Consider the following 12,536-nt stretch of genomic DNA (forward strand, 5'->3'; position numbering starts at 1 on the left):
GTTTTTTGAGCAGCTTTATCTCACTAAGCTAAAGAAATATCTTCTGAAACATCTCAAATGTGCACCTCATCATTGCTTGGTAAACTAGATTCAATGTATAAATCAGTCCCACTGATCAGTCCACTGGCACCATGCCTTACACCACTCCCCTCGACGCTTGGCAGTTGTATGTTGATCTTAGGCTTGTGTGTGGCTGCTCGGCCATGGAAACCCATTTCAAGAAGCTCCTAACATGCAGTTCTTTTGCTGATGTTGCTTCCAGAGGCAAGTTGGAATTCTTTAGTGAGTTATTCAACAGAGGATAGGCTCTGTATGCTTCAGCACTCAGTGGCCAACAATATTACCAAAGTATTACAGAGAACATTCCAGTAAACATCTGGAAAATATAAAAATGAAAATTAAAAAAAAAAATACTGTTGTAGAAATTTTATGACACACAAGAAATTTACATTTTAATGAGGTAAAGGTTATTGTTTCAATATTTTTTTTTCTTCTTTTCAGATGGGAGCACCTTCACGTTGATCCCCACTGTAACAATGGCCACCACTAGCACTGAACTGACCTCCACTCCAAGTAGGTTTCCAGTGGATTCTCTGGAATTCTCATTTTAACCTTTAAATAACTTACAGACCAAATCAGCACAGTAGAGGTTCAGAGTAGTACATCGTTTGTTGTGATTAGCTTGTGAAGGTGAACTGACATCCTTAGACTGCAATGTGAGCATATACATGTCTGCTGAATTTAGTAAAAGAAATAAGTCATTAAGCGCTCATTCAGGAAATTTTCAGGGCTGAAGTGACAAAAACTATTTTTCAGTATCATATTTAGTAACTTTAGCAAAGTTAATACTGTCCAGCAGCACCTCTGAAACTCAGTAGAATGGCTCCCCTCACTCGATGTCACACAAGTCAGCTGCCAAGGTCATTTATGTCTAGAAGAGGCCCTATAGCATCTTTTTCAATTGTGTACATGACAGTAAAGTTCCATAAATACATCTGAAATTTAATGCTGATTAACTGATTGGAATGCAAAGTATTAGTATAATGAACTCTTTTATTAACTTGGGTTGCCATGTAATGCTGCAGTAATAGGACTTCATCATAGGTCTGTGCATAGCGTAACAGGCTTTAAATGAAAATCTATTGCTTGTTTGGTGTGCTGGTTGGTAATGGTCAGATTATAATGGTTTACATATAACTCATGACTCAACTGGATAGGGTACAAATGAACTGATTTGGTAACTATGGCTATGAATTACTTAAACATGCTGCTGTAAATAGACTTCATCTTTAATATACTATTACTATGACAGACTTAAAACCACACGATGCTGTTCTTTTGGTGGTTTTATGGGTATTTTATGATGTGTTGAATTTGACTCATGAGCCAGTCATATGGAGTGCAAAACACTAAGACAATGAAGTAATTTGGTAAATTTGGATGCCTGTTATTTCAAAATGGTGCAGTAAATGGTCTCTGTCTTTGAAATACTAATACAGAGATCTGTAATTAAAATTCAGTAAGGTCCAGTCAAAGAAAATTTCCTCAAGCAAAGGTCCAGAACATCAGAACATCATAACGTCTAACTTGCATTATGATTCAGGGCCATATACTGTTTACTGAAGTAGTAGTTATATCAACAAGGGTAGTCAGCAACTGAAAGTTGAATCAAATAAAGTACAATTCAGTAATATTTCAACAATATTTATTTTCAGTTTTCTCTGTTTAAATCATGCCATGTGAAATAATCTGGCTCACTTTCTTCTCCAACTGCTATTTCTCTTCTCGTCCCTCCCCTGTGTGTGCACCACTCACTCGAGTCTTAGTGCTCAACGTAATGCACATATCTGATTGGCTGAGTAGTGTCACGTGTGATTTTTACAATGCGTGCGATTGGTCTGTGAGTCTCCCAGGCTGCCAAAGTTACCGTAAAGGCTAGAAAAGCTATGCTGATTAAAATATGACCACCCAGTCAAAATTAAATAATTCTCCATTGTTTATCAGCTATAGGTCCAGGTCTGCCTAGGACAGCATCTGAGTCCAGACTCGGACCGCGGTCCGCCTATTAGTGACCTCTGTACTAACAGTTTGACCGACTTTAAATCACTATGTATTGGTAATGGTTATTTTATGGTGTGTTGACATTGACTCAGCATTGCTGCCAGTTACTTTAAAATACTGCATTAAATGGCCCTCATCTTGATGTTCATAGTATGACAGACTTTAAACTGTGCTGTTATATCGGTCTATGTTTTGATAATAGTCATTTCATAATGTGTTGCATTTAACTCACGGTTCAATAGATGGGGTGTAAATTACAAACATTATGAAATGATTTGGTAACTTTGATTCAAAATGACTTTTACATGCTGCAGTAAAATGAATTGATCTTTGATTTGTGCATCGGATGACAGACAGTGAAGCGAAATCTGCTGTTTATGGACTACTTGGAAATGGTTGTTTTGTAATGTGATGAATTTCCAAATGTGCTCAATATGTGGAATGATTGTTTAGTGCCCACTTTTAACATATGTCCACTAAACTTTACACTGTTTCAACATTAGGAATTGTAGCGGGCCACTTACACTAAAACATAGCTACTTAGATTAATCTGAGGTTAGGGTTTTCCTGTGAACAGTGATCTATTGATCAAATTGTGGTGACTAAACACAAGTGATGGCTTTAATAAAAATAAATTATTGATACAAGGATATATAGGTACTCATGTTAGATTAATGGGTATGCAGAGAAAACTAGAGACATGGGATTCACTGGATGAACATACTGTAATTATCTGAGATTCAGAAATTGTTATGGCGTTTGAGCAGTACACAGAACAGAACATTAATGCTAGCGTAACAACAGATTAAGTTTAGATAAAAGGGGCGGGGCAGAGTAACACAGCAAGACTGAACCATATAGTCGAAGAAGTGAGAGTGTGACCTTGAAGCCTGAAGTTGAAAAGGAGCCGTGGCCCATGTGCATGGGCTAGAGAGGGGTCCATGGGTGAAAGGGGCTAGGCAGCTGAAGAAGTGATCTTGGGAGCATCACATCTGACGGAACCTTGAGTGGGCAAGTTGGCCTCTGGTCAGGAAGGCAGCTCTTCAGTTGGCTTGAAAAGGTTGGCTGGTGAAATCAAGCAACAGACTTAAGCTGGGCACTGAGGCAGACTCCTAGGATGGTCTGCAGTCAGCACTGGTTTACTTCTGTCCCTAATTCTTATTGCAGATTTTGCAATAACCTGTTGCTGCCAATCAAACTTTCATAATAAATCATCAAAACTTAAAAAAAAACAACAGGTGCAGCTAGGGTAGGCTATTCAATGTGCGAATGGAAACCCATTTCATGAAGCTTCTAACATGCCGTCCTTTTGCTGGTGTTGCTTCCATAGGCAAGCTGGAATTCTTCAGTGAGTTATTCACAGAGGATAGGCTCTGTATGCTTCAGCAGTCAGTGGCCAATAATATTACCAAAGTGTTACAGAGAATTTTTGAGTAAACAACTGGAAAATATCAAAATGAAAATGAAAAAAAATACTGTTATGAAGAAATTGTAGAAATTTTATCACATAAGAGAAATTTAAATTTAAATGGGGTAAAGATTACTGTTTCAATGTTAGTTTTTTTTACTTCTTTTCAGATGGGAGCATCATCATGTGGAGCCCCAGCATAGAAATGGCCAACACCACCACTGAACTGACCTCCACTCCAAGTAGGTTTCCAGAGAATTCTCTGGAATTCTTATTTTAACTTTAAATTACTTACAGAAAAAAAAATCAGCATTGTAGAGGTTCAGAGTAGTACATCATTTGTTGTCATTTTTGTCATAATGATAATTGAGAATATTAGTTTGTGACCTAGAGCTCAAGCCCAGCTAGATTATACAGCAGGACAGTGATCCAAAGCTTACAAGCAAGTCCAGCTCTGAATGGCTCAAAAAGAGGAAATTACAGTTTAGTAGTGGCTGAGTCAAAGTCGTGATTTGAATCACATTAATATGCAGCGGTAAGAACTTAAACAGCAGTCTATGCTCCAGAACCCTCCATAGAAGCCGAGTTAAAGCAAATAAGAGTGGGCCAGATTTCTCCACAGTGATATAAAAGACTCACTGCAGATTATCATTAATGTTTGCAGTTGTTACTGCCAAGAGTGGCACAACCAGGTATTAAGTTAACTGCATTTTGTGTTTGCTGTTATCTTATATTAAAACTAGTTGGATGGTCTGAAACATTTAAATGTGACAAATTAGAAGAAATTGAAGTATAATTTCATATTATACAATTTTATAATATGAAATATTGCAGTTGTTGCTCAAAATGCTTTCATAATCATACAATGCTTTCAAATTCCTGTAAGTAAACTGCTGTCTGTTCTTAAACATTTCAATAAGTTCTTGTCCTGAAACATTTGACTAATAAGACTTCTATACGAAATCCATGTGACAGTTTCCTTTAGTGTGAGAATATTTGGATTTCCTTTGACCTACAGCTTGATTTAGAAAATGAGTTCTGAAAAATGACAAATTAGTACAGCATCCAGTGATTTCACACTGATTCTGATCCAGTGCATTAAGGTGAAGTAAAATGATCAAGTGTATTACATATAAAGGACTATTTGAGTGGGACTCTCTGGATTATGGAATGGAGTAAATATGGTTTAATACAAAATGTTTAAAAGTCTCTTTGTTTTGTTACTTCATTTAATCCAGATGTGGATGAATGTACTGAGATTCCTGAATTCTGTGGTCCAAATGCAAACTGCACCAACACAGCCAATAGTGTTTAATTGCTAAGTATTTAGTAGGTAAAAGTCATTTTCCAGTACACACTTTGAACATACATAGTATGTGCCACATATGTACAGCAGAATTTAATGATAAAAATATAGCATTTACAATTTGCAAGTTGGTTCCATAGGTAAAAAGTAACAAATGTGAGAAATATGAGGTATATTTCAGTTTTTAATCATGAAAAATTGCATGGTAATGCCAAGTACTACCAAATTACTTCAGGAGGTACATGTCTGTGTCATGATTTTGTGATAGAGATGAGTAGATTATAGGTACAGATGATAATAGTGTAAAAACTGCAGAGTACCTGCGACTGAGAACGCAGTAAGTACCTTTATGGAATGTTTTTTATGGATTATGGAAATTATATATATATATATATATATATATATATATATATATATATATATATATATATATATAATTTCCATAATCCATAAAAAACATTCCATATATATACACTATGTAGGCTTTTGCTCTGCATCCCACAAACACATGAAAATAAATAGTTGCTGTGTAAATACTAAGTACAGATTTACTCCAGTATGTCCCTGGTAGTATGTCTGGTTTATTTCTGCATATGATAAGAGAATTAGTAGTTAGTGTATGATTAATATGTACATAGATAAACTTGAAACATCCAACTGTATTATCTGATACTGTACTGGCAAATTATGCATAATATTCCTTATAAACATTACATATTTAACATTTAATTCTGAGCAAGTACTTTTATGCATACCTAAGACTTTCATATACATAGAATTTATGTAAATTCATATATGCATGGAAACTATCAGAGAATACTGGTAATTAACACAAATTTACCTATTAAAAGCTAGTTGCTTAGTACACTATAAAATAAAGTGCTACACAACATTAACTCATTAACAGTTAATAATTTTTATGTCCTTTTTGATCAATTACATTGTGAGAAGTGACAAATCAAGTTTTGCCTAAAGTTTAACACTATTAAACTTGATTGAGTGAACTCACAGGTAAAGCTTTTCAGTTGAATTACAGTTGCATTTGGAAATGCAGAGGAGTACAATAGTCCGCAGCAATGATTCCCGGCAGAATCCCGTTTAATCCCATTTAATGCTACTAATTATGCTTCTGCATTAACAAACATGGAAGTGTGAGAATGGTCTATTAGTTTTGGCCAGGAGAAGGCAACCCAAATGTTAAGAAGAGCCATTTTGTCCTTTCAATAAAAATCAAACCACCTTGGGAGCCACAACATTTTATGTCCATTTTACCATCGTGGCTGTCAATATTTCTCAGTATGTGGCAATGTACTAGTCTAGGCTAAACAAAGAATATAAATTAAAACACAGACTTACTTTGCTGTGCTTTAAGCTTTAGCTCAGCCACTTTTCTCATGTCTCTGGCAGGAATTCTTTTTCACAAAAGTGGAGTAGTTTCTTGTAAAATGTCCCTTAACATTAGACTTTTTTAAGAAGCTAAAGTCAGCTTCTAATTCACCAGCTTCTTGTTCAAATTTTCCTGTGCCTGTGGTGCCAAAATGTAACTGCTGCACCATTTAAGGTGGAACATGAAAATCCAAACAAGAAGCTGACTTCAGCCTCATGACTTTTTAGCATTTGACAGTTTCTTACTGCAGATTAAATGTATCTGGAAACCAACTGGAGTGATTGTAAGTGGTAATAAATCAGTTTGTCTCCAAATTAGCAATGTTTGTCTTAAATCTCTCTTTTTGCCTTTTCATTAGCTACTAGCTAGGCAAGACTGTTGTCTGTGTTGCTACGGAGACAAGCAATCTGCGTGCCAATCTTCAGGCTTAAAGGATGAATTAGCAGATATACAATAACTCCAGACCATTTATTGTTAAAACTGTTGAACGATCAGTAGAGAGTATTTTACTGCAAAGGAGAATTATTTTATTTTGACTTAAAAATCTAATTGTGCTGTGGAGACGCAACAGGGCAGTAAAAAGGCTGCATGTTGCCAACACTACTTTAAGCTATTTTTACATTAGAGAGTAAAAGTGACACAAATCAGGTTGTGTGTAAACGTGACATGGACGTGTTTTTATTCAGAGCTGTGTGAACACTGATCACATCATATTAGATGTGCTTTAGAGCAAATTCATGTCTGATGTTTGTTAAGCATATGAATGTTATCCATATTCAACAGGAGACTTTTACTGTTTTAGCATTTTTTCATGACAGTTGCTATCGACAATCCTCATTTTGATCCCCGTAATAACTAAAGTTTTTTTTTTGTTGTTTTCTCAGATGTGAGCACCGGACTGACCACCACTCCAAGTAAGTTTCCAGAGGGACTCTGAATTCTTAGTTTAACCTTGAAATAACTCACAGACCAAATCAACACTGTAGTGGATCACAGTATCACATTGTTTGTTAAGATTTTGGTCATAATGATAATTGAGAATATCAGGTTGTAAAGGTGAACAGACACCTTTAGACTGCAACATGACCATATAAATGTCTGCTTAATTTTATAAAAAAAAAGCCACTGATCGCTCATGCAGGAATGTTTTAGGGCTGAAGTGGCAATCTGATTAGTCAGTATCATGTTGAGTAACTTACTAGTTAATGTAATACTATTCAGCAGCACTTCTCAACGTCTTTCACTCTGAATAATCTTACTTAGAAGACAAGTTTGAATATCGATCAACGACATGTGAATGACTTCAGGTGGACAATTCAGGTGCAGTTCACATTTTTAAGATGCCCTTCACAGTTCTGGGGTGCCTCTCTTTCTATCTGTCTCTCACACACACACATGTATGCATATATATATATATATATATATATATATATATATATATATATATATATATATACTATGGCATGCCATTTATGGAATAAAAGTCTGAATACATTGAAGGAAACTTGAGAATATGGAATGAAATCTGACGTCGTCAAGGCACTGAAGCCGTCTTGTGTTTTGGATGTGTGAGATTCCATACGGATGCAAGCAGTGCCTCACCAAGACTGAGTCAACACAAAATCTATCAGCAGTTATCCTAAAGAGTGAGGACATAATTAACACCCTCATTAATCAGTTAAATGTTATTACAGAAAGAAACCTGCCATTCACCTCACAGGAGCTCCCACAACAACCCCTACCTAAAATCCTTGCCCATTCACTTGAAAGACCTCAATGCTATGGCGTCCCTCCCTTTTCCCCGGGACATGATAGCTTGTAAGGGGGATATCCCCCTTTTTATTATTTAATTTATTAATTTATTTTTACTTCTTTTCAGATGTAAACACCATCACGCCAATCTCAAATATCACAATAGCAGCCACTGGGACTGAACTGACCTCCACTCCAAGTAGGTTTCCAGAGGGAATATTACTATACTAATGCTTTTCAGCAGCACTTCTCAAAGTTTTTTTTCCGTTTAGGAAATTATTTATATATCTAATGAGAAAAAACTCTGAATATATGGAAAGAAACGTTGAATATATTGAATGTAACTACGTTTAGGAGTAGGTGTAGAAGTTAAGGTTAGGATGAGTTTGTGGAGTAGGTGTAGTTTAGTGTTGATGTTAAGGTTAGAGTGAGGTTTAGAAGTAGATATAGGTTTAGGGTTGAAATTAAGGATAGGGATACGTTTAGGAGTAGGTGTAGGTTTAGTGTTGAAGTGAAGGTAAGGGTTAGGTTTAGGAATAGGTAGTTGATTTAGTGTTGAAGTTAAGGTTAGGGTTAGGATTAGAAGGAGATGTAGGTTTAGTGTTGAATTTAAGACTGGGGTTAGGTTTAGCAATAGGTTGAGCTGTAGTGTTGAAGTTAAGCTTGGGGTTACATTTAGGAGTAGGTGTAGGTTTAGTGTTAAAGTCAAGTTTAGGTGAGGTTTAGAAGTATGTGTAGGTTTAGGGTTGAACTTAAGGTTAGGGTTACGTTTAGGAATTGATGTAGGTTTAGTGTTGAATTTAAGGATTGGGGTTAGGTTTAGGTTTATTTTTTAAGTTAAGCTTGGGAGTAGGTTTAGAAGTAAGTGTAGGTTTAGTGCTTACGTTAAGGCTAGGGTGAAATTTAGAAGTAGGCGGGGTTTCGTATTTAAGTTAAGATTAGGGATAGGTTTAGGAGTAGGTGTATGTTTAGTGTTTAGGTTAAGGTTAGGGTTACATTTAGGAGTAGGTTTAGTGTTGAAGTTAACATTGGGGTTAGGTTTAGGTTTAAGCTTAGATTTTGAGTTGAACTTAAGGTTAGGGTTAGGTGCAGGAGTAAGTGTAGGTTTACAGTTGAAGTTACGTTTGGGGTGTCCGTGTGTCAAAGCTGAACTCTAAAATCCAGTTAGTTGTGTTCTGTAGTTAACTTAATCCTGTGTGATTATTTGCCTCATTTATCCATATTTCACCATAGCATTCAAACACTACTTACCACTGCTGTGCTTTAACCTAAATCTGATCTATTACACTGTGTTATGAACATTATATATGCTTTTGAATATTATATATTGTTATCTACACTATGTAAGGGTTTAGCTCTGAAAAATACAAAAACAAGAAAACAGATAGTTTATAGTTAGAATTTACCAGTATGTGCCAGGTAATATGTCTGGTAAATATCTTTAAAAGATGAGAATGGTTTAACAGGTAGTTACTGCGTAATTACTATGTTCCGAGATACCTTATTTTTCAGTCCTTTCACCATAATATTTTATAATTAATCTTTTTTTTTTTTTTCTGAGAATGTACTGTTATACCTGCTTGAAAATTCCCATATAGTTACTAATCATGTCCAGAGTATATACCAGAAATTTAACTCTATGTACTTACTCTATAGCATGTACCCCCCTCTAATCTAGTGAGGTAATTGCACGTCAATAGCTCAGGCTAAGTTCACCTTACAGGGTTAGAGTGATTCCAAACAGGTCATGTGTAAACGTGACATATAGGTCTATTTATTGAGAGCTGTGCGAACAATAATCTCACATTATATTTGAGTCACTTTTACATGTGCTTTTTAATGTTATCTATGCTCTATAGGACACTTTTATTATATTAGCTTCTTTATATTTCCATCATTACTTTTAACACTCTCCATTATAATCCCTCTAAAAACTACCTTTTTTTATTTTATTCATTTGTTTATTTATTTATTATTACTTCTTTTCAGATGTAAGCACCATCATGCCAATCTCAAATATCACAATGGCTGGCACTTGGCCTAAACTGACCTCCACTCCAAGTAGGTTTCCAGAGGGACTCTGAATTCTTATTTTAACCTTGAAATAACTCACAGACCAAATCAACACTGTAGTGGATCACAGTATCACATTGTTTGTTAAGATTTTGGTCATAATGATAATTGAGAATATCAGGTTGTAAAGGTGAACAGACACCTTTAGACTGCAACATGACCATATAAATGTCTGCTTAATTTTATAAAAAAAAAGCCACTGATCGCTCATGCAGGAATGTTTTAGGGCTGAAGTGGCAATCTGATTAGTCAGTATCATGTTGAGTAACTTACTAGTTAATGTAATACTATTCAGCAGCACTTCTCAACGTCTTTCACTCTGAATAATCTTACTTAGAAGACAAGTTTGAATATCGATCAACGACATGTGAATGACTTCAGGTGGACAATTCAGGTGCAGTTCACATTTTTAAGATGCCCTTCACAGTTCTGGGGTGCCTCTCTTTCTATCTGTCTCTCACACACACACATGTATGCATATATATATATATATATATATATATATATATATATATATATATATATATATATATATACTATGGCATGCCATTTATGGAATAAAAGTCTGAATACATTGAAGGAAACTTGAGAATATGGAATGAAATCTGACGTCGTCAAGGCACTGAAGCCGTCTTGTGTTTTGGATGTGTGAGATTCCATACGGATGCAAGCAGTGCCTCACCAAGACTGAGTCAACACAAAATCTATCAGCAGTTATCCTAAAGAGTGAGGACATAATTAACACCCTCATTAATCAGTTAAATGTTATTACAGAAAGAAACCTGCCATTCACCTCACAGGAGCTCCCACAACAACCCCTACCTAAAATCCTTGCCCATTCACTTGAAAGACCTCAATGCTATGGCGTCCCTCCCTTTTCCCCGGGACATGATAGCTTGTAAGGGGGATATCCCCCTTTTTATTATTTAATTTATTAATTTATTTTTACTTCTTTTCAGATGTAAACACCATCACGCCAATCTCAAATATCACAATAGCAGCCACTGGGACTGAACTGACCTCCACTCCAAGTAGGTTTCCAGAGGGAATATTACTATACTAATGCTTTTCAGCAGCACTTCTCAAAGTTTTTTTTTCCGTTTAGGAAATTATTTATATATCTAATGAGAAAAAACTCTGAATATATGGAAAGAAACGTTGAATATATTGAATGTAACTACGTTTAGGAGTAGGTGTAGAAGTTAAGGTTAGGATGAGTTTGTGGAGTAGGTGTAGTTTAGTGTTGATGTTAAGGTTAGAGTGAGGTTTAGAAGTAGATATAGGTTTAGGGTTGAAATTAAGGATAGGGATACGTTTAGGAGTAGGTGTAGGTTTAGTGTTGAAGTGAAGGTAAGGGTTAGGTTTAGGAATAGGTAGTTGATTTAGTGTTGAAGTTAAGGTTAGGGTTAGGATTAGAAGGAGATGTAGGTTTAGTGTTGAATTTAAGACTGGGGTTAGGTTTAGCAATAGGTTGAGCTGTAGTGTTGAAGTTAAGCTTGGGGTTACATTTAGGAGTAGGTGTAGGTTTAGTGTTAAAGTCAAGTTTAGGTGAGGTTTAGAAGTATGTGTAGGTTTAGGGTTGAACTTAAGGTTAGGGTTACGTTTAGGAATTGATGTAGGTTTAGTGTTGAATTTAAGGATTGGGGTTAGGTTTAGGTTTATTTTTTAAGTTAAGCTTGGGAGTAGGTTTAGAAGTAAGTGTAGGTTTAGTGCTTACGTTAAGGCTAGGGTGAAATTTAGAAGTAGGCGGGGTTTCGTATTTAAGTTAAGATTAGGGATAGGTTTAGGAGTAGGTGTATGTTTAGTGTTTAGGTTAAGGTTAGGGTTACATTTAGGAGTAGGTTTAGTGTTGAAGTTAACATTGGGGTTAGGTTTAGGTTTAAGCTTAGATTTTGAGTTGAACTTAAGGTTAGGGTTAGGTGCAGGAGTAAGTGTAGGTTTACAGTTGAAGTTACGTTTGGGGTGTCCGTGTGTCAAAGCTGAACTCTAAAATCCAGTTAGTTGTGTTCTGTAGTTAACTTAATCCTGTGTGATTATTTGCCTCATTTATCCATATTTCACCATAGCATTCAAACACTACTTACCACTGCTGTGCTTTAACCTAAATCTGATCTATTACACTGTGTTATGAACATTATATATGCTTTTGAATATTATATATTGTTATCTACACTATGTAAGGGTTTAGCTCTGAAAAATACAAAAACAAGAAAACAGATAGTTTATAGTTAGAATTTACCAGTATGTGCCAGGTAATATGTCTGGTAAATATCTTTAAAAGATGAGAATGGTTTAACAGGTAGTTACTGCGTAATTACTATGTTCCGAGATACCTTATTTTTCAGTCCTTTCACCATAATATTTTATAATTAATCTCTGAGAATGTACTGTTATACCTGCTTGAAAATTCCCATATAGTTACTAATCATGTCCAGAGTATATACCAGAAATTTAACTCTATGTACTTACTCTATAGCATGTACCCCCCTCTAATCTAGTGAGGTAATTGCACGTCAATAGCTCAGGCTAAGTTCACCTTACAGGGTTAG

The 12,536-nt window shown here is 35.6% G+C and overlaps 1 protein-coding gene across 1 annotated transcript in view; it reads left to right on the forward strand.

Moving 5' to 3' along the window:
• The first annotated feature begins 203 nt into the window (after positions 1 to 203).
• LOC118801327 overlaps positions 204 to 12,536 on the forward strand; it is a 35,753-nt gene continuing 23,420 nt past the window's right edge. Inside the window, exons 1-4 of the mRNA XM_036561582.1 lie at positions 204 to 264; positions 502 to 573; positions 3,640 to 3,711; positions 7,047 to 7,076. Of these exons, the coding sequence (XP_036417475.1) occupies positions 204 to 264; positions 502 to 573; positions 3,640 to 3,711; positions 7,047 to 7,076 (235 nt within the window). The remainder of the gene's footprint in view (positions 265 to 501; positions 574 to 3,639; positions 3,712 to 7,046; positions 7,077 to 12,536) is intronic.

Source organism: Colossoma macropomum, unplaced genomic scaffold, assembly GCF_904425465.1.
Source record: "Colossoma macropomum unplaced genomic scaffold, Colossoma_macropomum, whole genome shotgun sequence".
NCBI lineage: Eukaryota > Metazoa > Chordata > Actinopteri > Characiformes > Serrasalmidae > Colossoma > Colossoma macropomum.